This window comes from Nothoprocta perdicaria, unplaced genomic scaffold (genome assembly GCF_003342845.1).
Source record: "Nothoprocta perdicaria isolate Ctin4 unplaced genomic scaffold, notPer1 scaffold_43, whole genome shotgun sequence".
In the NCBI taxonomy this organism is placed as follows: Eukaryota; Metazoa; Chordata; class Aves; order Tinamiformes; family Tinamidae; genus Nothoprocta; species Nothoprocta perdicaria.
The window spans coordinates 2,264,127-2,290,256 of NW_020455677.1; the positions used below are offsets into that span (position 1 = coordinate 2,264,127).

Consider the following 26,130-nt stretch of genomic DNA (forward strand, 5'->3'; position numbering starts at 1 on the left):
GCTCCCGGCCGTTATTCGGCCCCGCGGGGCGTGCGCAACGAGGCGCCGCTCATGGCGCCGCCGCCGCGACGCGGCCCGACCCGGCCGGAAGGCGCCGCGCGGCCCTTCCCGCCCTCGCCCGTGTCCCAGCGTGCCSTGCGCGGTTGCCGTGGCGACGCGGAGCGGGGCCGCGGCGCCGAGGAGCGATGCCCGCGGGCAGGTGACGGAGCGGCCGTTACTGGGGCGGCGACGGGGCCGTTGCGGCCGTTGCTCCCGGCCGTTGTCCCCCCGGGACCGGGCTGAGGGAGGGGGGCCGCGGAGGGGCCATTGCACCCGCARGGCCGGGGCCGCGGCGCGTGGGAGGAGAAGCTGCTTCGTCCTTGGGAGAGCCGGCAGAGGCGCCGCTCGGCGCCCGCCGCGTGGCTGCTGCCCGCCCTGCCTCCCCCGCAGCGGCTCCGTGAGGGGTCTTAACGCGGTTCCGTTAAAGATATATATAAATATATATGCTCCGGCGAGCACGGGGAGTTTAATGGGAAAAGGAAGTAAAAATCATCACAGTCCCGTCATTTATCTGTTCAGATGTTTTCACGAAATGTCACGAGTGAACAGTTTTTCTCTAAGGACGTCTTGTTTTTCTGCCTAGTACTTTGTGGGATCTTGCTGTAGCTGAAGTGGAGAAAAGGGAAAACGCTGAAGGTGATGGCGAGAGTGCGGAAGTTTCGGAAAAGTCCGTGTTGTTTGTGGGGAGCAAAAATGGGGTAATGACAAATACTGCATGATCGGGTGCCTCTTGTGAACAGTCTGTGCTACGGGAAATACCTGGGGAGCATTTGCCTCGCTTCTCGGGGCAGACCAAGTGTTGTGTGCCCTGGKTCTGAGCACTTGGAGACTGTTGTAGTTCAGAAGCTCAAGTTTGTGCTCGGCAGTGCCCAAACTCCAGTGGTTCTGATCAGGGACCTGCTCGTTCTGTGGGGGCTGCCTACTCTKGTTTGTCTAAAAACAGCCAGGAATAATGCTCGAATAAAAACACTCGAGTTCTCTGACGTACTGTCACCAAATCTCCCCTTGCAAAGGTTTAGAAGGAACCAGGTACAGATCAGTTCTACTGTAAATAGAAGCCCCATCATCCTACTCAGAACTGTGTCGGTATTTATATGAAATACGTTTGAAAATGCATTAGAAGTGATTGCAGGCTCACATGTGCTCCATAAGCTTCATCATTAGTAATTTTTTTTTCCTGTAAGCATTTGTGTGAAATGTAGATAAGSAAGTATGTGCCTTTTTATCCAAGCGAATCGTATTTTTAAGAATGCAATTTTTACTTTAGAGGGATCGATATGTRCACAAGCTCTTATTTGCAATTTTAAAAGTGTTTTTTTAAAGAGAAAGTACAGGTACTTTTCACATTACATAAAATTAATAGATTTTTGAGGTAGGAAAGGAAATGGGAGTGAAGCTGTCCAAGTCCCTTTAAGTGTGAATTTCAGCAGGATAAAGACCTTTAGGGAGGTGGGGGAGGCTTATGTTCATGTTCATATATTTTTCATATATATTTTATATATATTCATATATATTCATTTTAGCATTTTATTCCAATCTAATCAATAACAATTTAAGCAAAACCAGTGGAAACCAATCATTAATCACTGTTAACAAATAAAAACAGGTGAACAGTTTAACAGAGTTGGCCAGGTTAATCACTTATGTCTAAAATTTACATGCACTGCCACTATATTTGTTTTCTCCACTAGTTTGTAATTATAATAATGGTAGTGTTGCTGCATCCTGACAGAAAGGTGATAATTAAAATTCCACTAACAAAGCTTTAAACAACTAAATAAGTTTACACTTTTCAGATACTTTATTACTAGAACTTTAGAAGAATGAGTTGCATTTAACTGTATAACTTGTATAACTTCTATAGCTTAATGATATTATAGTGGTCACCTTCTTTGTTTTTGATTTCCAGGGAAAAACTACTATAATACTGAGGTGTCTTGACAGGTAGGTCTTAACATTTTTAATGTATTCTTAAACTGAATACTCAAATGCTGGTAATCATAAGGAATGGCATAAGAAGCAGCTGCCAGTGAAAGAGAATTCTTTAAAATATTGGTCACAAATAGACTTAGCCTTGAAAACTAGGCCATTATTTGCCAGGATTTGATAATGGTATTTAAGCATTTACATTCTTGCATTATTAAAGCCAGTTGACTAATATTTGCAGAATTTTACATATGTACTTATCTTGTGTGATCATTCATAATATCTGTGTACACGGGTTTTCTGCGATCCTTTCATCAGGTATGGATAAACTTATTCCCTTTCWTTACCACCTGTCACCTGAGCCCTTCAGTCCTCCTTTCCAATGCGAGAGATTCCAAATGGACATCTGTTCTGCTGCTGCTCCTTCTGTCTTAAGCAACATCTAATGAACTGAGAYCTGTTGTCTTAACATGCCTTAAAATGTAGTTTATGTAGTGCTGTTGCTAAGCCTAATCCTCTACTGAGTGATAAATAGAATTTAGTAAAAGGACAACTAAGTTAATTTGATGTAAATATTTTTAGAAGATCTTAACAAAATAAAATTTTGTTAATTTTCTTTGCTTCATAGGGAAGAGATTCCAAAACCAACATTAGCCTTGGAATATACTTTTGGAAGAAGAGCAAGGAGACACAATATAGTAAGTATCCAGAAAGTTGAGTGTAATATGTCTGTTCCTTTTTAGCTTATTGATTTATCTGTAAAAGAAATGRGATTTTTTGAATTTTATTATAGGAAAATTAGCTAGCTTAATTTTGTATTTTAACRTTTTAGTATATTTTCCTTTTTCACTGTAGTCTGTTAGATCAGACCAAAGTATAACTCAAAACAATCAATTTATTTATAAACACCTCCTTGTTTGTAGTGTCCAAGTGCTGTTATTTTCCTATTGAAAATGGTGCGTGCTTTTGCTCTGCAAATATTGAACCAATTCCTATCATTGCAAAACATTGAACAGCAGTGTTAACTATTGCTGCTTTATTACTGGTGCAGGGAATGGTAGATGTGTCTCTGAAAGATAAAAATTATTTATAATCTTTCCCAGAAACTAGAAGGGAAGATGAGATGAATCACTCTTAAAGTTGCAAGCTTCTCAAAATGCCTTAGTCTCCTACTTTCTCTTGCGTAGCAGTAAACAAAAGGAATTATTTTCATGTTTCACATTAATCACACTGCCTTTTTCAAGTGGTCATTCTTCAGAGCAGTCACAAGCTTGTCAGGAGTCTTTCATAACTATTATATGGGATTTCCTGAACATGTAATTTTTTTTTCTTTATTGGTATTTTGTCCATTTTTGTTTGTTTGTCTTTAGAGAAAAATTATAAAATAATAGAGCGACTAGCATGTAAAAGCCAACTTTACCAGCATCAATATCTTTGTTTTTTGTTGCATGGAAAGGCACATTTCTAATGCGAAGAAACTCTTTTACAGCCTAAAGAYATAGCTCATTTTTGGGAACTAGGAGGTGGGACCTCCTTACAGGAACTGATTCGAGTACCGATTACTAGCAGCAACATAAGGTAAGTTCTTAATATTAGAATAACAAAGCTCATCCCAGCTCATCTCAACATTCAAACAAAAGTAAACCTCTAGATTTTTCATTGTGGAAAACTTTAACCACTGAAACTCTACTTTGACCTTTTTTTGTGATGCTCTATCAGTAAACCAAACTCTTAACAGTCTTCAAGCACAAGAGAAAGCAATACCATGAGGGAATTGAGCTGGCTTTAAGYAGGTGGTACAAGAAATGCATAAAAGAGAAGATGTAGTGTCTGCTTATGATCAGTGGAAGAGCAGGAAAAAAAAAGCAGCTTCAAGGCATATCAGAGAGAAAATTTGTTTTCCCACTGCTGTATGCAGTCTCTCTGAGGAGTTTTTTCATGGTCRAGAACAACACAAAGATCGCAAGGAGAAATTACTTGTGGATTTCAGGAAGTGTGGTGGCTGTGTGATGAAAAGAAGATCGTATGGAGAAGAGAGATGATGTTTCTGAAAACAGAATTATTAAAACAATCTAAAGAGAAAATGAAAATGAATTAACAAAAAATGAAGGGAATGGAAGGAGACTAATCCAGAAAAGAGTAATGATGTAATGTGAAGAAAGAAGTAGATGCTGTTTGTATAAAGAAAAGAGAAGGTGACAGTAGGGTGGCATTTTGTGTTTTCTGTTTAGTTAAGGGGTAAAAAAAGAGCTGAAGGGGTGAACAGGAAGGAAAAGAAAACCCACTTTTTAAAATTCTGGTGCATTGCTTTATTTCTTTGGTAATGAACTTTAATTTCTGTAGAAAATAATGGGAGGGCTGCCATATTTATCACTTACATTTGATCCTGTACTGCCTACAGAGATAATGTTACGATTTAATAGGATAATGATACAGAAGGAAAAAAAAAMCTCTTTCTGGTGCCAGAATTGCTTGGTGACTTGGTGGGAAAAATCAACTAGGAATGTTCAGTCACCATCAGTCTGAACGTAACTTGAGCACCAGCAATCTTCTCCTCCCTTGTTGTTGATAAGGAGTATTCTGATATGGATGACCTTAAAGAACAATGTTATTATCCCACCCAGAAGCTTCAGACCACCTGTGTTTGTAAGACAGTATTTTAACATGCCACACAAAACCACTACATTTCAGTAAAGTGTTTTTCACTGGTTTGCTCATCTGCCTATAGTCAAGGAACTGGCATATTTAATAGTTCCATGAATAGTATCAAGTTTCCCCAAAGACCGTTTCAGGATTTTTTTTTCTGGTAGTATTCTAAAGTGAAATTGGACTTTGCTTTGTAGTGTTTCTGCTATCGCTCTGCTTCAGAGTCTTTCCAAAGTCAGGGTGGGATGTGAAGGAATCACTATGTCCAGGCAGATTGCTGCATTTGTGATGTCCTTCACAGCTGTATTGTCATGCTGTTGGAACGTGAGACAGTGAATAAGCTTTAGCAAACCTAAAAAGTATCACTAAGGGCTGTCACCCTTGCTGCTATATTTAATTCTGTCTTAGCACATATATTTCACAGTTTTTGCTTTCAGCATTTGTAGTATAGATATGGTGGTATATGAAAATGTATATGAAATGTATATGAAAATGGTTTTATGTGCTAAAGATTGTACTAAATAATGTGTTGGGTTTTTTCCTTATTTTTTTCCTTAAATAGAGCATTTTCTATAGTTCTTGTATTGGATCTGTCTAAACCTAATGAACTCTGGACTACAATGGAAAGTCTTCTGCAGGTCACCAGGAGCCATGTGAACAAAATTCTGACAAAACTGGGGAAGACGAATCCTGAAGTAGCTGCTGAAATTAAACAGAGGGTATGGAACAATCTACAGAAGGATCATCCAGTAAGTTATTTCTAATATTTTCTCCAGGTGTCATAGGCCTTTATACAGTTAAAGATAATGCGTTTGAAAATCGTAAACAACTCTTTTAGAATTTTATGCATGACTGAAAATCCATTTGATGTAGATGAACCTGTTCACTGGAAAATTATAGCAATTTAATAAAAATTCAATAAGAGCAGAAACAAGGAAAAAAGGTTTCTTATATCTTTTTGTTAGATATCTAATGTGATTGTTATGGCATGTTACACCAATCAAAAGAAATAGTTTTAGAATAGCAGTTTGCTTTTTTCCCCCCTCATCTTTTTTTAAATGAAGATGAAAACTAGAATGTACAAAAGTCATCTAGCAAGAGACTAGCTGAAGGTACAAATTTAAGCAAAGAATATAGTTATAACAGCCATCAACATGACTATATACTTTGCATTTATTTAAATGTCTATCACAAACTCAATGCCTTTTGATAATCTGACAACTAATTAAATTATAAAGTTTCAGAAATGTTAACATCAGTTCTTTAAACATAATTGCTAACTAAATCTCTGGAAAAGCTAAACTAGATTATGCGCAATAGAAATGAAAAGGCATTGTGCTTTATCCTCTCCAAATGTTGTGTGTATATAATGCATAAATAGGTATTCAGCAGTTCAAAGACTTGGAACATAAATCTAGTTAACTGTGACTTTTATAAAATGCTGTAATACTGCAAATGCTCATATAGCTCAAAAATTGAAAAGTGCCTTTATGTTTTTAAGAAAGCAACATATGCAACACTCATTAGACATAGAGTATAGGATTCCAGTTCTGACAGATTAGGGTTTTGTACAGTTCACAAAAGGAAGATGCCTTCACAATGCAGTTCACAAAAGGAAGATGCCTTCAAATGTACATGGACACAAGTCATGGCCCCAATATCTGGGTTACATGTTGGGCTTTCAGTATCTGAAAAACATAGACTTTTTCAATAAGTAAAAAAGATAACACCATGAATGGTTACAAAGAAAAGGCTTTTATACTTGCCCTGTAGAGGACATGATTATACATTCTGAACTGGCATTTCTACTCAGCCTTCATTATGGAAAACAGAAGGGATGGCAAACACAATATTATGTTACTACTGACTTCTCTTTAAAATCACATCATTGTTAGAGGGGAAAAAATTAATGCCCCTTTTGTAGGAGGAAATGCTGTCTTTTTATAGTCAAACAAGTAACTGTCAGTTCAAGGAAATTTTTATCGGATATTTTGTAGCTAAAGATATTTTTATGATTAACAGGAATTGATGAGGTTCAGAGAGTGTTGGGCTTTTTTTCTAATGACTGGATGTATTCCACTATACTGCATAAGGAATGTTTAGCTATGGTGGAAAAACATAAACCTATCAAGGGCAAACTTTCTTTAAAAAGGCTGAATTCACCTAAAGTAGTCTGTAATCCAGAGTTGAAAGGCCAGATGAATAGAGGTTTCTGATGTTTTTCTAATTTTTTTCTTAGTTAATAGATGAGCTCTTCCCTATTTTTTTTTTTCAGTTCTGTAGCCTCAGTTTTAAGTGAAGATAGTATTGCTGAAAGCTTTTGCCTGGCAGAATGTGAACGAAGCCATTATTTCCTCTCAAAGTAGAGGATTTTCARTATTTGTAACTTCTTGCCAATATGCTGACAATCTTTTCACTTGTATGTGAAATAGCCAGCTTTAGGAGGGAAGAGTTAGGTCAGCCTGGGTTACAACATAGAGCTTTGCTGCAAGAAAGAGAGCTCCMCTAGAGTACTGACCACAAGGGCTGACGTGATGGTCTAGCTTAATGCCGTGTAGATTTCTTGAAGTCTGTCAGATAACTTGAGAGTTACTGCAATGTATTTATTAAAACTTACGTCTAAAGTTAGCTGTTTAAAATTTACTGAATTAAAGTTATGTAACTAATTTAAGATCTTGAAAAAATAAGCCTTGTCTTCTGTGAATTAAGTCTTAGAGTCTTCCCTTTGTCTCGGTCCTCTACTCTTTTCTTACACTGCTTAACTGTAATATATCTGTTTAATAGGATTATGAGTTAGTTGACCCTTTTCCATTACCTCTCGTGATAATTGGAAGCAAATATGATATTTTTCATGTAAGTAATACTTTATAATTTTTATATTTATATTCTATATTTATATTGAAAAGATAAATAAAACAATTTTATATTTATAATTTAAAGATTCCTGCTAAAGATTCTACAATATAGTACCATCTTGGTACTCATTTGGTGCCAGAATGGTAATCACGTGACCAGAAATATGTCAGCCTTGTWCCACCAAAAATCTTTTCATCAAGTGGCATTATGGGAGACATGATGTCATTCTTTCACAGAATATCCTCAAGTGTTATGATTTATGTGGTATACTTARAAAGGTCTTTAAATATAAGTAGTGCAGACCAAGGAGGGAGGTAAGGAGACATGTTGTTAATCCCTTCATTTTACAGTGAGAGAAATCCAGCTCTGTCCCTTCTGACTGCAGCTGTATCTGTATCTGTATGGCAGTGAACGATGGGCATCTCTCAAGTCAGCTGGTCACAATTTTTGGTGTAGTTCAGTCTCAGATTTGCTTTAAAAAAAAAAAAAAAAAAAAGACAGACCAATGAGTAATTGCACCTTTTAAAGGGATGGTTGGAGAGAAAGAAGAAATATCAGGGAGCAATACTGCTGGATTCTCACCCAGTATTTTAAAAATCCAAACAAATATATACTTAATTCTCAAGAGCATGTGCTCATGAGAAACTAGAAAARCGTGTTTGATTTTAGCTGCCTTGCTGGCAGCTTGTTCTTCCCTAGATGACAATGTAATGCTTTGGTACTAGGCCGACTCTTTGAGTTACTTGTATTAAGTACTGGACATTCTTTCACACTGGGGCTTTATGCTGAGCCATAAGTCCCTTARAATCAGTAATTCTCATGTAATAAACATGGTAAAAGCCTCATTTCATTGACTTCTGTGCACAGATCTTCTGGGCTCCACCGGCACCAGGTTTTCAAGTCCATCTATATGRTCTATTGATAAGAAGATATTTTGATGCACTTTTCAAGTCTTGCAAATGTTACAAGTTTGGAAAGCATATAGCCAAAGGCTTACTGAAAGTCAAATATTTTGACAAAAAGAAAGAAATAATCCTTATTCTAGTAGGCAGTATTTCTACTTCTGAAATTTTAAAACAAAAGGGAATAGAAACTAATTGGAAAATGAATACACATTCCCAATTAAGAAACTTTTTGGGGAATAATACACTGCCTGAATTAAGCTGCCTCTGTAAAAAGAAACAAAGAGAAATTGTGACATTTCTTTTCAATCAGAGTAGGCTGTTACTGATTCTGTCTTAAGATATAATTATGCTGACAGCCGAACGCCTCATATATTGTAACCTAATGCATTGCAGTTTAACTAAAAAATTGAAAACTTCTGGCTGTAATATCTTGGGTTTTGTTCCTTACACGTACATTTCAATATCAACTTTTTCAGGAGTTTGACTCTGAAATGAGGAAAATCATAAGCAAGACTCTTCGATTTGTTTCACATTACTATGGAGCATCATTAGTGGTATGTGTATTCCCTTTTTAAGTAAGGAAGGGAGAAGATGAGCAATGTTTATGCTGTGAAATAGTATTTTGAAAAATAGAAATATAAAAATGCTAGAGAAAATAGGATGTACTTGGTCTTACAGTAGCTTTCTCCGTGAGCTAATTTCTCAAATGGGTTGCAGGTACTGGCAGGTGATAGATGAATATACTCTTAAGAATAAACCGGTACCAGCAAAAGCTAGAGAAAAATGGTGCTGCCTGCTAGGCAGCTCAGTGCCCCAGTGCACTTCGTGCACAGCAGGGCAAAAGTTTTTCTTGGTACAAGAAAGCAGGACAGATTTAAAAAAAAAAAGGTTACCCTGGATAGAAGTAGAGAACTGGCCCATTTGGTAGCAGTATGAGCTTGGCATAAGCTGCGTAAGCGATCGGACTTCTGTAGATTTGAAGTCCTGGATCAAAGAGCATGTCTTCATGGCAGGTGTCCTCACCTGAAGCCTCTCTGTAAGACTAGGTCTTGCAGTTTTGAGAGGACTTAAGCTGACAGATTAAATAAAATTTTAAAAGACAGCAATATTATTGTATTCTCAAAAGAGGAATTTACATGCCATAAAGCAGAATAGAAATCTGTCAGCTTTTTAAGTTTTAAGTCATTAAACATTGTTTTAAGTAAAAATGAAAAACTGGGAGCTTAATACTCCTCTCTGGATACTAAATCATGATTCCCATTGAAATGATTGAGAGAAACTTCATTTCTTTCACTTGGGATGTAACTTGGGGTGTAGAGAAATGAGCATTTCTGCTTCTGAGGATATTCTGGGAGCTCTTTTTGAGAAATCTGTACCAATTCTGTCTGTGCTTATCAAACGGCCTTTATGACGTGTGAACACATTTATAGTTGGTCATTACATCTTTGTTCATGGTATTCTGGATAATTTTTAATGTCGTTTAAAATCTTAATAAGTCATTAGTCTCAAGCAAAAAAAAAAAATCTATTAGTTTAATGTGCACACTTCAGAAGCTGTGAATCCATATATTAAAATTTAATCTTTAATCTTCTTTAATGCTGTTTTTAATCTTTCTTGATCTATATATTTAGTGACAAATACTTCCATGTTTTGGAAAGGGAGGGTGAGATTTTTATCCTGGCGAATCCAATGGATATACACTAGATGTATTGAGGTCAGGAACTAGCCAGGGTCTATTTGTAATCCTCTGTGCAGATGACATAACATGTAATATTTCTGTGATGGAAGATCATGGTGTATATTTTATTTTCTGAATTTGTCTAGTTTACCAGTAAATCTGAGGCTCTGCTGCTGAAAACCCGTATTCTAATTAATAACTTGGCATTTGGCATCGACAAAAGGTAATACAGTTTTGTCCTACTCTTAGGTGACTTGCCCAGAGCTTAAAATTATTTAATAAAAACATTTTAATCACCTTTTTTTTTTTTTTTTTCCTCAAGGCTGTCGTTTCTGTGGGATTCTTTTTTTGCATGCAGATTTATACCCTACTCCTGCAGCTGCCTGTCTCTGTGCAGCAGGCATATTTAGATATGCTGATGTGCAGGTTTATTTAGATGTTAATGTATTTTTTCTTGTTGATCACTAAGTGTTGACTTGATTTTTTTTTCCCCTCTCCTTAGCAAGTCAGTGTCAGTGGATCATAGCAAACCTCTGTTCATACCAGCAGGCCTGGATTCCTTGCACCAAATAGGTTAGAACATTTCCTATTCACTGTGTTCATATCATAAATTGATTATGAAAAGTAGAAAAAAACCCACAACAGATATAAGATAAATTTACATTTTGGCACATGATTTTACTGATGCTTCTCCACATTAGTTTTAACTGATCTTTGAAGCAAATGACATTTAGTTTAAAATGAAGATTCAGTATTTATAGTAGTGAGAATGTCCTGTGCAGTATTGCGARGCAGTTGAATGAAGTACTGGTACTGCTTCATATAGTAAGACGGGGCAGGCTTAGATACTAAAATGTAATATGCAATAGCAACACAGCCTCTTTCATGCTAGGAGGTCAGTGCTTTTTCAAGACTTGTAATAGCTTGCCATTGATGAAGATAAAATATTAAATTAGATGGACCATTGCTCAAAATTATTTGATAATTCATATTATTACGACAACATCCTCGTAATACTCTGTGCACTACTGTAATCCTTAGGACCACCACCTGCCTCTGATAGCGACATTGGAAAACTGCATGCAAATACACCCTTGGAGCTGTGGAAAAAAGTATTTGAGAAAACATTTCCTCCAAAGGTACACACTTAAGTATCTGACAGCTACCAAATAAGAATATATTCTTTCCTTTAAGCTCAAATTGCATTCTTTCTCATTGGTTTGCCAATTCAAGATACTAAATCTTATTTTTTAATTTGATCTGTGTCCAATAATAAAAACTCTTCCATAATTGCAGCATTTTAATATTTTTGTATTATAAGCAAAATGCTTCCATTAGACTCTACCACCTGGCATCATCTTGTGAAATGAATGGCAGTTTAAATTTACAATTTGTGTCTTTTCATTTTTATTTCAGAGTTCCTATGATTTACAGTATCCCAAGGACCCTGCACAGGATTCACAATATGCCGAGTATGAAGTTGATGTCATGAGAGCCCAGAAAAATGAGGTAGGTGGTTATTCGGTCTGTTATTCCAGAACTACTACCATTGCTGAAGTAATCATAGGATATAACCATAGCACCCTTTTTGCTTTTAAATAACTTTAATTCAAGAATTTTATCCAACTTGCTTTGTTTTCTGATCACTAAAGATGTAGCAGGAGGAACATTGTTAAACATTAAAATTTGGGGGTTCTGTGTTTTCAGTAGAAATTAAGGATTTGAATTTTCCCCCTCCCTCTCTTCAAGGATTATTTCACTAAAATAATCTCATCATCCATATTGAAGCCGAGCTATGAGGGTTTCTTGATGGAAGTTGCTCCCCTTATCTACCTTGTATTTATTTGGGAGTTGGTTAGCAGTAAGTCTAGGGAATAGTATAAAGGGCAGGAAGTATAGGGAATTTTTTGTATTCATTTCATAGAGCTTCTGAATTTGCCAAGATTTTTATGATGAGTTAATTTTATAGAAAAAAAATCCATGGAGAACTAGGCTGAGGCTAGAACGTATTAATAATGTAAAAGAATAAAGCAACTGCAAGAATCTCTTGTGGGCCTTGAAMTTCTTTAGTGCCTCTAATATCCTGTTAATGTAGTCATCAGTTTTTAAATGTCTGTTATATCAAGGGCAGTATTAAAATCATTAAAGTGCTCTCATTATAAAGCACATTGATTTTTGGAATTTATGAGTATAATTTTCTTTTAGAGTCATGTATGCTCTCCGTTGTTTAGGAGGAAAACTATATTAAAATGTTTAATATGCGACATTGCTAAAGAAATCATGAGACCTAATGCAAAATGAAATTGCATGTAATGATGATGCATATTCCGAGATCACTTAAGTGCATGTTGTTGTGCTCTCGGTTACTTCCGTTTAATTAGTATGCCACGTTGGACTCTGTGATAGCCAGTTTGCTCATTTATCTTAAAGATAAGCTTTAAAGGAAAGGTAAGCACAAAGTCATAGCAGTAGGACACAAAACACAGCATCTTGTCAGTGTGTTTGATACTAGAACTAGAATATCCAATGATCTGCCTGTCTTGACCAGGACTGCTAAGTAATCCTGCAAAAAATGGYTAGGACAATGCAGAGCTTCATAAAAATAGGGCTGTTTCTGTCTTGCTTCCCTCTTTTGCCTTTCAGTGTCCTGGCATTTGGTATAGCCAGCTGCAGATTGGATCCTTGTATGTAGGATAATACATTCTTATTTCCAGGGACTTCTAAGGCTGCATACTTGTTTGAAGGGTTTGTCTGCAGCCAGCATTTGTAACGAAATAATGTGTCTGCTAAGGGTTAGCAAAGGTTATTTGTAATGTAAAATCAGCTTGGAGAAGGAAACATTTCAGCAAAATACAAGGTTAAGTTCTTGAGTACAAAACTAGAGAAGAGCCAAAAAAGGGAAGTACAGGAAAAAAAAATAGCTAGCACAGTCCCATGTCGAAGCTGTTCGGATTTATTCCAGAGGCCCATCCAGAGATGTTCTGGGTGTGGAAGTTCAGGTCCAGTTCATCGGCACTCGGCCATGTGAATGCTCTCTTTCACATCCCATTATTTTGCCTCTTGGGTGTGTTCAGACTGTGAGACTAGCCCCCTGTTCCCAGGCTCTTGTTGTTGTTGTTCTGGAAAACTCCCTGAGGTTGCTGTTTCTTCACCGTGCCTTTTTCGAGGTGGAGCACCTGTGTCTTTTCAGAATCCTTTTTCAATTCTTATCCACCAAATCTACACCTTGCAGGGTTATATCAATTATTACCGTTGAGATTTGCTGTTTGCTGCCTTTTGATTCTCTGAAAGCAATCTCAGCATTGTTCTTACGCAGCACCTTGGCTCTTCATGGAAGATACGTTTTTAGTGTGTTTTAACTAGCACATTGTCTTTTAGAGCTGCACGTGGAGCACCTGCATCCAGGAAGACCTGTGAGTTCATAAAAGTCTTGTTCTTCTCTTAGTCCCTTCTAAATGTTTCTAGCAGTGAAATGATACATCATGTCTGCTCTGTTTCCTTTAAAAAATGCTCTTTGCCACAGATGGAAGCTCTTCAAGGGTCTTTTGAAGTGTCTTTTTTTCAGGTCTTAGCTGTCTTATTGTCTTCTGCTACTATAGGTCAAAATAGGTGCGTGGACCTTTTTCTTTTAGACATTTGACAGCAGCAATATCATTGCATTCACAGGAGCAATGAGAGCTCAAATAATCAGATAACCGGTCCCAATCAGAATGGTTCCTGGTGCTGATTAGGCAAGGGAGGGGGCAGATAAAGGCTTGGTAGGGAGGTGGGTAAAGATGGAATGATAGGAATGTACTCTGAGCCCTGGATCTGAATACGGAGGACTTATCTCTGCTGATAATAAATACTGTAGGACCCACGGGAAGAGTCTGTGTCCCAGGGCTGCCTGCCTGACTTGGCCTTTTATTACAGCGGGTTGAAATCAGCTCTCAGAGGTCTCCTGCCACAGTTTGAGAGCAAGTTCTTTAAGAAACTGAATAAAAAGCAAGTTAGTCATGATGTCACTCCTTAAGAACTGAAGAATGCAACAATTAAGGCTTTTTCTGCAATCTTAATTTTTCCTCTGTGTTTATAGATATTGTCTTTAATTACATGATCATATACTATTTTCCTGGTGTCTCATTCAATTGTTCAGTATTTCTTTTCATCATCTTTATTCTTTGTGTACCATATTTCCCAACCTGCCATTCAGACACTTCAATGAACACAAAAGTATTAATTTTTTTTTTCCCTGAGAATGTGCAGTAACGTTATCTTATCCGAGTGCCTCACAAACATCAGTTAAGTCTTTCTTCCCAGCGTCTTTATAAGACTAGGTGTGATCTTCCCCATTTGACAGATGAAGAATTTACAGACACACTGAAATACAGAAGCGTTACGGATGACAAAAAAATCTGCTGCTTTATGGCAATCAGAGACATCTAGGACACCTGGGACTCGAGCTGCTTGCACACAAAGACTATTTCGAGCACTCGAGGACCGTTTAAAGCAGGTTTAAATTGCTGTTTCTGTAAAGCTGACCCGAGCCAGCCACACTGGGCACGCAGAGAGCACAGGAGGTGGCKGCTGCTGTGAGGGGGCTGCGTGTTTGGCTGCCTCCTCTGCTGTAGGCGCGTGTGTGGTCACAGCCTAACAGGGAGTTCTGGGTCACAGGGAGAGCAGAGCACTTCCGAGCCAGGGAASGGGGTGCTGCTGGTGGTAGTTTTTCCCAAAAAAGGCTCTGAGGTAACATTGAAATGTTTGGGTCTGTTTAGGGTTTTTTTACCATTACATTTCTGCCTTACAGGGATTTATTTTAGTTTTACACCAGAACTGAAGAAATCTACCTTCCTGATAATATTTCTCTCCCCTGTGAATCAAAGAATTTGTTAAGATAATATTTAGTAGAGATTTCTTCCTATTGCATCCTTTTTTTTYCCCTTTCATTTACTATTGCTTAAACACAGCCTTACTCTGATATGACTTCAGAATACTCTCATTTTGTTCAAAGCTTTCCTGTCCCATTGGAATGGCTATGTAATTTTAATATCTGTTATATTTTTGGTACTTTGTCATTTTGCATTGTTTTGGGCTGCCCCGTTGACTAGCTTTCCTTGACTAATCTAGCTAAAGTTATAGCAAAAAAAAAAAAAAAAATTGCTAAATTATCTTCCTCTTTCTCAAGAAAGCTTGTTCAGATTTGAAAAATCRGAGCCTAGTATTTTACGTAACACCTTTAGGCATGACCAGTAGCATTATTGTCATATATAAAATTTCATTGTCTAGTTTCAGCTCTTCAAAAAATATATTAGAATGGAAATCATTAACCTAGCATAAATCCGAATACATGCATGTCTTCAAACGCTGCARTACGCTTTCTATTCCTGACGGTTGGCAAGTTTCCAAGAGTTCAGTATGTTCCAAAATCATAATTACTTTATATGAATAATAAGGGAGTAAAAATACTAAGTAAAGACTACCTTGCAGCTGGAAGAGTTCAGGACTACTGGAGTTGTGATGAATAATGCAACTTATTGGATGTAGATTGGACGCGATACGTTCTGTAGTGGTGGTCTGAGCAATGCTTAACTGTCCAGGCAGCGTCACGCAGAGTACGCGCCARCCTGACTGCTTTTAACCTGTGGTGCTTCCGAACATCTCGCACTGCTGAGGAAGCYGTTGAAATTGCTTCCACTAAGTCCTGAAACACACAAAAAAATCTTTTTTTGGACCTACTGTAGCATGCAGAAACCACATACAGGATTCTCCCAGTGTAGGCTTGGTTAGAGGATAAAGAAAACAGAACAGAGCTTCTCTGGAGTTTGTCATAGTCCCAGAGAATGGGCACAGCCTAGAAAGTGAGAAGGAACAGGATCAGCAGCGGGATTAACAGTTTGCTTGTTAATATCATATTCTCCTCAACGTGGGTGTTTGTGTGTGTGTCTCCAGGACAGATTCCACAGCTTCTAAATATTAGTTTTATTTATTTTTACAAATTTTGCTTTTTGTCAAAAGGTATGCCTGTTTGTGTGTGTGTGTGTGTACACACAGATATATATTATTATTTCATATACACACCCATACTTATTTAGATCATAGAGTGAATTCTGTATATTATTTTCATATAGCATATATATTTTATGCTTTCTTTGTTTCTCTGTCCTATTTTTTTTCTGCTCTGGATTCATACTCCTGTTAAATACTCCAGGTAGGGCTCTTAGGTTGCTTTTTGTCACTTCCAGTATTTGTATGCCTGAAGCCAAACATCCATTATTTTAGTTAGTCCCTCTTCAAAAAYCAAAATAACAATGATATACAAAGCATTCCTGCTTTCCAGTGGCTGTGCTGCCTTTATACTATTCCTCCTATAAGTCTTTGTTGTTGGTTTTTTTTATCTGATATTTCTTCATCATCCTAAGCTGCTTCAATAGCTGGACAACTCCAATTACAGATACAACATTAGGATTCCTGACGGCTTTCCTTTTTTTTGGTGGAGAATTAATATGATGTGATATAATGTAATAATATTAATCATCATATATGTAATAAAATATTAATATGTTAATATAATATATATTTTGTCTTTTTGTTTTGTTTTAGAATTAATATCCAAACGAATAAATAGCCTCCACCTTTTTAAGTTTTCCTTTTTAAAGCATATCAAAGAGAAGAATTCATATTTTTTTAGCTTTGATGAGGGCAAACAGTTACCTCATTATCACATTCCTGCTAATACTGTGTAAATCTTACATTTTTAAATCTATGTAAAGCACTCATAATGATTTTTAAATCATTCATGCCAAAAACAAAAAATTTTGAAATGTTTCCTGGCACTTGCACTGCATTGATGAAAGTGGTTGCTAATGTTCCTATAGCCTTTCCTTCTAGGCCTGCAGTTTTCCAGAAAAAGAAATTGACTGTCACCAGGTTGTTTGTGCACTGGTGTCAGTGCGGGGTGTGTGCACGCGCAGACCAGCTCCTCGTTCCCACCTGCAAGGCATTCGTTCTTTGCACAGCTCCGCAGTTCAAGCCTGTGGGTGTTTGTAAGAATCAACACGGAGAGTTTGGAGGATGCTCTAACACTCTCTAGAAGATGCATTATTRTAATTACCACACTTTTTTGCAGTTTATTTTCACAGGTAATTTACTAAATAGTAGAATCTGAGAGGGGTTATTTTATCTGCTAAATAAAACACAAACAGCAGAAAAGGAATGCATAGTCCTGGTACCTGCAGCCTTAGGTCTGTAGAGTTTTCCAAGGTCCACAGGCAGCTCTGCGCGTTACCACCACCAGTGATGTGTAAAGTGTTATGGAAGCTCATTTTGGCCCCGTGCTGAAATAAAGTAGGCTTTGTTTTTACAGCTTCTTTGCATATTCCTAAGGAATTACCAATATGTCCTGCTTTTGAGAGACCATAACTTGGGCACCTGGGGATATGAAACAGTGTTATTGATAGAGTGATTCTGATTTCTGTTTTGAAAATGTGTAATAACGTGGCCCTGTATCTTTGCTGTGTTCCTGTTGTCTYAAAAGTAAATATCTAAGAAAAACTCAAATACAAAAAATCTCTCCTATCGTAGAAATCAAATGTGAAAGTAAATGTGGGAAAATATAGCACTATTATTTTTGTAAAAATTATTCTAAAATTTATACAGTACATTTTTTTCCTACAGTGAAAAATTTTTGCTTGTGGTTTAAATGTTCAGGGGGTGTTGCATGGGTTTCTTTCTTTTTTTTTTTTTTTAACCAATTCTGGTCATGAGGATATTGGATTAATATGTATATATGTTTCTGATTTAGGAACTTGACCAATACAAGAGAAATGCCTCTCAAACCTGGAAAGAAATGGATTTTGGTCTGGACTGATGAGCTGCTAGAGCTACCTTTAGTTKAACATGTACAAAGTTGGGTTTTTTAAGCATTATGTGACCAGTTCATTTTGATGCAGTTAAAAAGCTACAACATCAAACTACAAAAATAACAAGGTATTTATTAAGCATTCCTGTTATTTTTATTAATATTAACTATTTTTATTAAAGTATGTTAGTTTAAAAGTCAGTCCAAATTAAAGTATGTCTTAGTATTGAGACACAGCTCTAAAAGTAGGGTGTGGGTGGGAMGAGAAATTCAGGTTTTTCAGAGTTGGGTTTGTGTGTGAAGACCAGCAATAGTCATTCCTACCTCTCGTTATTTGGTTTTGAATGATTAAATCTACATTTAAATGTATGCATGCTAGCCATCATGTTCCAGTTACTTGCATCTGTAATTCAAAGGCAAAATTTAAGATTGTATTTGGACCATAATTTGGTAACTTTTTTTATTATATTTTCAAAAAACCTGTCCAAATAAAGTAAAACTAAGTTTGTCTGACTCTTAAAAACTTCAGGAATTTGATGGAATTTTCCTGCAGTTTCAGTATCATACAATTTAATATGCCAATTAYGTATTTCTTCCTCTGTGTAAAGTGTCAATAGTTTTGCCAAAAACACGGGAAAGAACAGATTTCTGTCAAATATCCCAATGCTAGAGACGTCATTCAGAGCAATCTGACAAGGTTTTGGTTAGGGGCAGAACTGATCTGCATTAGGCCTGCGCTGTGAGGCGCAGCTCAGCTCTGGCCTGGGGCATCTTCCCTGCACGCAGCTGGCCTGGCCCTGGGGCCCGGAGCAGGGACTGGGTGACGCTGGGTGAGAGGCGGCTGCCCAGAGGTGGGACTGGGCCTCCCAGGGCCTCCCTGCTGCACAGCCGCGTGGCAGGCGGCAGGGCAAGCGGGGGCCCGCCTGGCAGCAGGGAAACAGCAAAAACAGATGCTTTTAGAGTTAGCGATTCATTTTAAACAAATAAGATTTTTTTTTTACCCAGCTCTGATATCTGTGTCTTGGAATAACATATAAAGCTATATAAAATCTGGTATAAATCAGAATAAAATCGTGGCCTTTTAGTCAAATTAAAAAGTTTGACTTCCTTACAGTGAGGATTTCATACTCTGTTTTTAAAAGAAAGTATCATTTCAAAACTATCAAAATAATTATATTATTATGAGTTTTTAAGATGCAAATGTACTTAACTGTGCCGTAATCTGTAGCTACCTCTCTTTAATAAATAACTTGGTTCACTGAACATGAAAGCTAAGTTATAAAAGCTGTGCATTCAGTATCTGCTATACGTTAATTCTGGAAGTCACATTTATAAATTTGGAAGGATAAATTGGATTTTCTTTCATAGGACTGCATAAAATTCGCAACGTATATTTTCCCTAGTTGACTTTCTATTAATAAAACAAATTTACTAAGTCACAGACCGATTCTAAAACCAGATTTAGAATGTGATAATAAAAAGACAAAAACAGGTAAAAATATCTCCCTTCTCTCACTTATCATTTATGAGACAACAAAGTGGTGGGTACTTCTGTATTGCTCCTTGCTGCCATGATTGTACAGAACGCATAAGATTAGTGTGGAGTGCTTCTGCCTTTTCACATGTGTTCAGTTTATTCCCTTTCTACAGATCCCCCCAAAAGGTGTCAAAGCAGAGTGTAACACTTAAACCACATTCATATTGTGCTGCTTACAGTTTGCATTATAAAGGAAATGCTGGGGAAAAAACAGAATTCCTCTGTTGATTAGATTGTTAAGCATTAGCACCATCAGCAGACTAAACTGCACTGAAAGAGTCAATTAGGCCATGTAATGCTTCCCATACGCCAGCTGGCGTGGGGAACCCCAGCAGCAGAAAGCTGTTAAGAGAGCACACTAAAGAGAAGGTGTTTTTCAAGACAGAACCTTACATTCACTTGGAAACAAGCACTGATAAAGGATAAAAATGTTTCTGTTTTATGTAGAATCACAGTCTGTCCAAAGTCCATCTAAAATCTAACAGATTAGTCCTTCAGCTACAACAAAACTAAAAATGTAGTAGTATATGTTAACTTTAGAACAGCTTTTTTATTGTCTGCTAATAATTATATCTCTTATTTTAAAGCTCACAATTGCTATAATGACAAGTACTGGTAGAAAAGCATAGAGCAGTAAGAAATGTGTCGTGAAGTGGGACGTTGCATCAGGGAAGTTCTTATCAATGAACTGAGCGCCACGAGAGATAAAACACATGGAACTAATTGCAGTGGAGGTGTTGGGTCCACCTGCCAAAATAAAAAAAATAAAAACCTTAAAGTTAGTTCAGTTAGGTACATTCCTTTGAGCAAAATTAAAACTTAGGCTCATACTTTTAATATAAATAGATCTGGCTCATACTTTTAATATATCTAACTCATACGTTTAATATATCTAGCCTAAACATTTGCTTTAATGATGAACTATGCCTATAGTCCCCATTTTCTCACCCTTTTGAGGTAGGAAGTGATATTCTCTATCTTTKTGTAGTTAATCTCTGCCAAATCTTTGAAGAGCAGAATGAAGGGTCATTAGGAGGTTTCTATTTCATTCCTGCCTAACAGAGGAAGAGTTAAGGCTTACCAGACTATATAGAGGGGGTCTCAAGGAACACTTTGCTGGGTATTATAGCCTTATATCATTGATACTAGCTTAGCGAATTTAAAAAGAAAAGCTGGCTGTAAGGCATATTAAAAAACAAATGTGTATTTAAATATTACCGAAATCATGTAGTCCCTTTCTAGCTGTTATTGTCATATTCTCACAGTTACTAGTTACATTTTTGTAATAAGGAAGGGCAAGAGAGGCTGATGAAAAACAGCGGATAAAGACAACATGACCCTGCAGAGGATCAAAGCCTCGGGGCAGGTCCCAAACTGGAAGTTTTCCCTCCAGTGCTGGCTGCTGGTTACTGACCCTTCCATCCTGAGCCTGGCGTTTTGCCTGTCACCCTGTTTATAACCAGCAGAGTGACAGATCCAACTCRCCAGTAAGAGAACTGGACAGGAACTGTGTAGCAATTTGAAAGAATTCAGTGCCAGTGACATTCCAAACTTAGCTCCTTAACCCRGCACTTGTGCCCATGACAGCTTCAGATCAGCAAGCTGCCCTTGGTCCCTTTGCTGTGGGGTGGTAGCTGAACAGTTGCCTCCCTGGTAACAGAACATGCGTCTGGTTGGACTTCCACTGCACTGATGTTTTCTGTTCTATCTGATGCAGTGTAGTGCAGTGCTCATGAACGTGTCAGGCTGCAAAATTCACCTTCTTAAGTGCTTAGAGTAAGAAAAAGGTGAGGCAAAGGCAGATGGAAAACTGAAACCTGAGCAACAGAGTCAGGAGAAAAAGAGTTGCACTCTGGTTTGTTGGGATGGAGTTACAGTACATCCTTATAACTTGGTAAGTTGTCTTTAATAACAGGTAAGTCCTCTTTAACTTGTAAAGGATACTTTAATTGCATGCAGAAGGAAAACACACTTTAGCATCTCAATAAAGTTAGTTAAAGGCTTAAGTTTTTTTAAACACTTACCACACGTGAAATTTAAGCCAAAGAATTCATTGACGACAAGAACCTCACTGCTGTATTTTTGGAAAGTAAGATAACTTAGCAGCTTGAAAGGTGTTGGCATATCTTCTATAGTCCTTAAACAGAGAAGAAATTAAGTTGGCTCTTGCTACATTACAAGAGATGATTCTACTCCAGATTAAAATAGTGACAACTTTAGTCATAGCCTGTTACGGAAAGAGTTCTGAGGTGTATAGGCTGGGTTTTCAAAATGCATTCCAGGGGTAAATAAGGTGTCCTAATAGTCAGTCCTGAATTGCTTAGGACAGTCACAAATAATTCTGTGCAGTCACATTGCAATAACAAACCAAAAAAAAAAAAAACCCAAGAAAACCAAATTAAACATTACTAGTAAAAATATTGTTTGCAAAGAAAGAAACCACAGCCCTCTCACCTCATCTTCAATATCAAAAAGATGGAATGTTAACTCACTAGAACAGTAATAATGATAYGAATAAAGAGGGGTAGAATCTTTAAAATGTCAGTATTTTTAGTAATAGCTAAAGATAATTAAATGCATTTTGCAGGTATCTTGTACAAGGGCTAGCACAATCAGAGAGTCCCTTCCCTGAAAATAACCACAGCCACACATCCACCCCGCTGCTGCCCGGGCATTATTGCTCTGCACCATTAGCACCTGCCCATGAAGCTATTGCAGGGGTAGGTTACTTTAACATGAGAACTGTAATGAAAGAAATCTTTTTCCTACCTTAGCAGTCCAGTTCCCACTATGACACCTGCGGAGTTAAGCAGCGCCACGCCGCTTTGCACTATATTGGGGTTTTGAACCACACCGAGTAAAACCAGCGTGAGCAGCTCACCAACTATGTGAGCTGCTAGCACCACCGCAAAGAAACATCCGAATCGGGCGGCGTCGGGATACAACCCTACTGTCCTGCACAAAGAGGAGCAAAAGAATATTTTAAAAGTGCTTTTGCAGTAGGCTTGGAATCTAACCTTTATTTATTTCTAATTATCTTTGTAATCACGGCATAGTGAGTGAGCAGCTTGCAAGCTGTTTGGACCCTGAGCACAACGGACCTCCGTTGGAAGTGCAGACGTCTGAATAAGAGGGTCTGTGCAGGTGCAGGTCTAGCAGAAGTCCGCAGGATTTCAAGATTCCCCCAGCACTTTTACAGCCCTTTCAACTAATGTCTTCCTTCTTTGAGATTCTGTGCAAGGGCAYTTAGTTATGCAGTAGTCATGTATTTAAAGGGCATCTTTATGCAGATAATTAAGAGAATTTTGCATATCTGATACCATGCATGCAAATTCCTGATTCAGAGAAGGCTGTCTGGGTTAAATTTAAAGGATATACTCATTTATACTAATTAAATGGAAGGCTAATTCATTTCACCACCCATGTAATTCATCCAAATGCAATTCCCTCCAAACTCTTGCTCTCGTTGTTAAGTGGCACACTCTTCCCAGCTCTTCCTTAATTTACATAAGGAAAAAAATCCCATGATCAGTGCTAAGGGTTTGGAAATTAGGGCAGGCCAGTGTTTCCTGGGCAAACTATTCAGCCTCGTACTGTACCTCACAGGCGACAAAACCTGTTATTATATGGTGACATACTGTTCTTCTTCCAAAACTACACTGTGGTAGATACAGTGGTGTCCTCTTAGCTAACAAGCAGCAGCAGCTCGGCACTGTGCTTCCCCTGCGTTGCTCAGTGCAAAGCCCTGTGACCTGATTGTTTGTTTGTTTATTAGGTATGCCACATTCAAACCATACCCATCACAGGTAGGTATAAAAAGGTATAAAAACAGAAGAGAGGGGGAAAAAAAACAGGAGAGAAAATATTATAAGAAATGAACAGAAGCTGTTAGAGTATTTCTCAGGAATATGTTTAGCTGGGAACGTGTGCATTAACAGGGTGCCTTAGCGTGGCTGCCCTGTGCAAGTTCCTGTGTGTGTGCTGGGCCAGACCTGCCTTGTGTCACTGCGGTGGGGCCACAGTTCTGGTCTGTGCCCGCTGCCTCCACAGGGCAGGCAGCACCCGAGGGAAACRGTTACGTGCATGAGAAGGTATAGAAGCCTCTCCAAAAGTTACTGCATCCCTAAAACAGAGCCCTGCACGGATAGATAGCCCCTTCAAAAGTTCACGGAGCAAATGCTAGCCCTGAGAGCCTTACGGGCCCCAAGGGGTTGCCAGGAAGCTTGTTGAAGCCAGGGGTTGCTAACATGGCACCTGAAGCTGGTAACAAGAAGAAAGTAACAACCCAATAGATGATCCCAGTACCTACCAATATATGAAGATGCTGAAAATTGCAACACTGATGATACTGAAGGGCAGAAAATGTAGTATATAAGCCACAAGCATTTGCCATTTCTGATACAAGCCATCCTTGCTCTCTTGGTCACTGATCGCACGTAAGGGGGGAACTGGATTAAACATATTWAAAAAAAAAATYGTCATTGAATAAAGAAACCAGGACTTGTTGCYAGCAAAAGAGACAAACAAGCCTTAAGCACTGCAACACCTTTGAGACTATATTAGAAACATTGCCTTTACAGCAGCCAGGTCACCTTCTCCCGCTACAATGCAAAATATGCATTAGCCTGCAGATTGCAAAGGCTGGCGTGCTTAAGGAGAGCAGCCAAGCTGGGGGTCTGTGCTTGTAGCAGATATAAATTAACCACCTGAAAAAAATGCCTTTGTTGGATAATTTTTGGAGGTGCTCTGATCTAAAGGTGACAAGAGCAGTGCATCTGTGTTTCTTACATGGGCAGAACAGTTTTTAGGCTGCAAATAGAAACTGTTGGTATTTGTGTGGTCAATTTAGAGCAGCTGTAAGAACGTAATCACAAAATACTGGCAAAGTTAGTTATCCTTAATTTCTGTCACAGCGTTTTTGTCCTTTCCTTGCCTGTGGTTTTGATTTCATTTATGATGATAAATTACAGCCCTAGACTTTGTCCTGCTTTTATAATGCTACACGCAAGCAAGCTAAGGGCTCTTGCCGAGTTCAGACTACAGCCCCAGTACAGAGACCAGCGGTGAAAAGGGAGAGGCAGGGATCAACCACACGCTCCTTCCCCGAGCTCCTCTAACGCACTGATCTTTCCTGAGGTGCAACCCTTGTCTGTGCTTCCCCTTTGGATTTCCTACCACTCTATCCTCAGCTCTGATGTTAGCCACCCTGCCCAGAGCCGTCAGGAAGGCTCTTCAGGAGGACTTCCCTTTGGGTACAAGGGGGCAGCAGGACACAGGAGGGAAGGGAAACTCACACAGAGCGACCGCGTTGAGCATGCCCGTGTAGGGGGGCGCGCTCACGCACTGGTAGATGAGCCCCACGCGGTCCTGCACCGCTCCTTTCAGGAGGTCGCTCTTCAGGCGGAGGAGGAAGAAGGCTACAAACAAGCCGAACAGCAGGTTCTGGAAGAGGCGCATGATGATGCCTATCTTATCTTTGCAGAAGTTCCTGGTTATCCTCCTGATAACGAAACACAACAGTAACAACGTGCTCGTTAGCGGGGATTGATCGCACCTTGGTTGAGTATTGAGCTTTGAACAAATCTTATGTGCAGGAGCTCCGCAAAGAGCTAATGTTACAATAAGATAGAAGTATTAGACCAAAAGAAGAAAAAAAAAAGTGTATTTCTATACATGAAAAAAAAAAAATCAGATCAGTGCCGAAGAAACAAATTTTTTAAAAAAATCTTACCGTAAAAGAATCCATAATTTGGAAAATGCACTGGGTGAGTCTTTGCTTTTGAATGGTATGGGTGGCGGCTCTTTCGTACCCTTTGTCCTTTCGATGGCTGCCACGACTTGGCCGAAGATCTGGGAGCTTTTGTAGGCCGACACAATGACCTGGACCCTGCTGTAGGTTTCAAGCTCACGCTCCTTGCTTCGAGTGTCCACAGATACCAGATCCACTGCAGATAGCAAAGCATTCACTCTGTAATCACTTCCCTTCTTACCTCTCCCAGCCCCTGCAGCTTGCCTTCCTCATCTCTATCCCGGAATGTGCCAAGGAGAAAAGGGCCACTTGAAATTCTTCAGAGTTGCTTTTTATTCCTCACTTTGGTTAGGGAAGTCTGCACAGTTGCCCGTACAGCTGCAAGGGAGGCCTGGGCCGGGTCTGGCCCCCAGCCTGCTCCACAGAAGGAGCCTTCTCCACTCGGTGGTCAGCAGAGCCCGGCTCTGTCCGGGGCTTGGCAGCAGCGCCGAGGGGGAGCAGTGAGGGGATAAGAAGGCGCCTTTCTGACCGAGTGCGTTTCATGTTTTCGTGAAAAGTCTCAGGCACAGCTCCCTGACGGCCCCTTTGCTCTGCTGCCTTCCATAGCCATGGGGCATCGCTGTTGAATTGCCCTGAGTGCATCCAGCAAGTCCCTGTCCCTGCTCAGTTGGGCTGGTTTTCATCCATCCCCTCCTCAAAGATCCCTCTGTTTTGATGTGAAGCTGGAGGACGTGCAGCTGGCCACAGGCCCCCAGCAGSCTGAGCTGCAGCCAAGGGGACTMTCACTGAACACTCAACTGGATTGCAAAAGCTGAGCACCTCACGGGGCTAATAAACACACCCATAGCTCTTCCTGACACCTTTTTTTTTGAGGGGTGCTGGGAGATAGAAATTTGTGCTTGCTATTCATACCAGGTGTGTGGGGCAGATAGTGGAGCTGCAGAGCCTTGGAAATTT

The 26,130-nt window shown here is 38.9% G+C and overlaps 2 protein-coding genes across 2 annotated transcripts in view; one reads left to right on the plus strand and one right to left on the minus strand.

Moving 5' to 3' along the window:
• Nucleotides 1-51: 51 nt before the first annotated feature.
• DYNC2LI1 (dynein cytoplasmic 2 light intermediate chain 1) lies at nucleotides 52-18,353 on the plus strand. Its single transcript, XM_026046235.1, has 13 exons — nucleotides 52-199; nucleotides 601-737; nucleotides 1,949-1,983; nucleotides 2,594-2,663; nucleotides 3,455-3,543; nucleotides 5,174-5,360; nucleotides 7,396-7,464; nucleotides 8,849-8,926; nucleotides 10,197-10,273; nucleotides 10,553-10,623; nucleotides 11,092-11,189; nucleotides 11,467-11,559; nucleotides 17,831-18,353. The coding sequence occupies exons 1-13, from the start codon at nucleotides 52-54 to the stop codon at nucleotides 17,894-17,896; spliced, it is 1,218 nt and encodes a 405-aa protein (XP_025902020.1). The 3' UTR covers nucleotides 17,897-18,353.
• A 1,148-nt stretch (nucleotides 18,354-19,501) lies between these two features.
• The window catches only part of ABCG5 (ATP binding cassette subfamily G member 5), a 13,147-nt gene continuing 6,518 nt past the window's right edge, over nucleotides 19,502-26,130 (minus strand). The window contains exons 8-13 of the mRNA XM_026046236.1: nucleotides 25,156-25,369; nucleotides 24,719-24,924; nucleotides 23,734-23,872; nucleotides 22,194-22,379; nucleotides 21,449-21,561; nucleotides 19,502-20,171 (exon numbers count right to left, since the gene is read on the minus strand). Coding sequence (XP_025902021.1) covers nucleotides 19,975-20,171; nucleotides 21,449-21,561; nucleotides 22,194-22,379; nucleotides 23,734-23,872; nucleotides 24,719-24,924; nucleotides 25,156-25,369 — 1,055 coding nt within the window. The 3' untranslated portion in view covers nucleotides 19,502-19,974. The remainder of the gene's footprint in view (nucleotides 20,172-21,448; nucleotides 21,562-22,193; nucleotides 22,380-23,733; nucleotides 23,873-24,718; nucleotides 24,925-25,155; nucleotides 25,370-26,130) is intronic.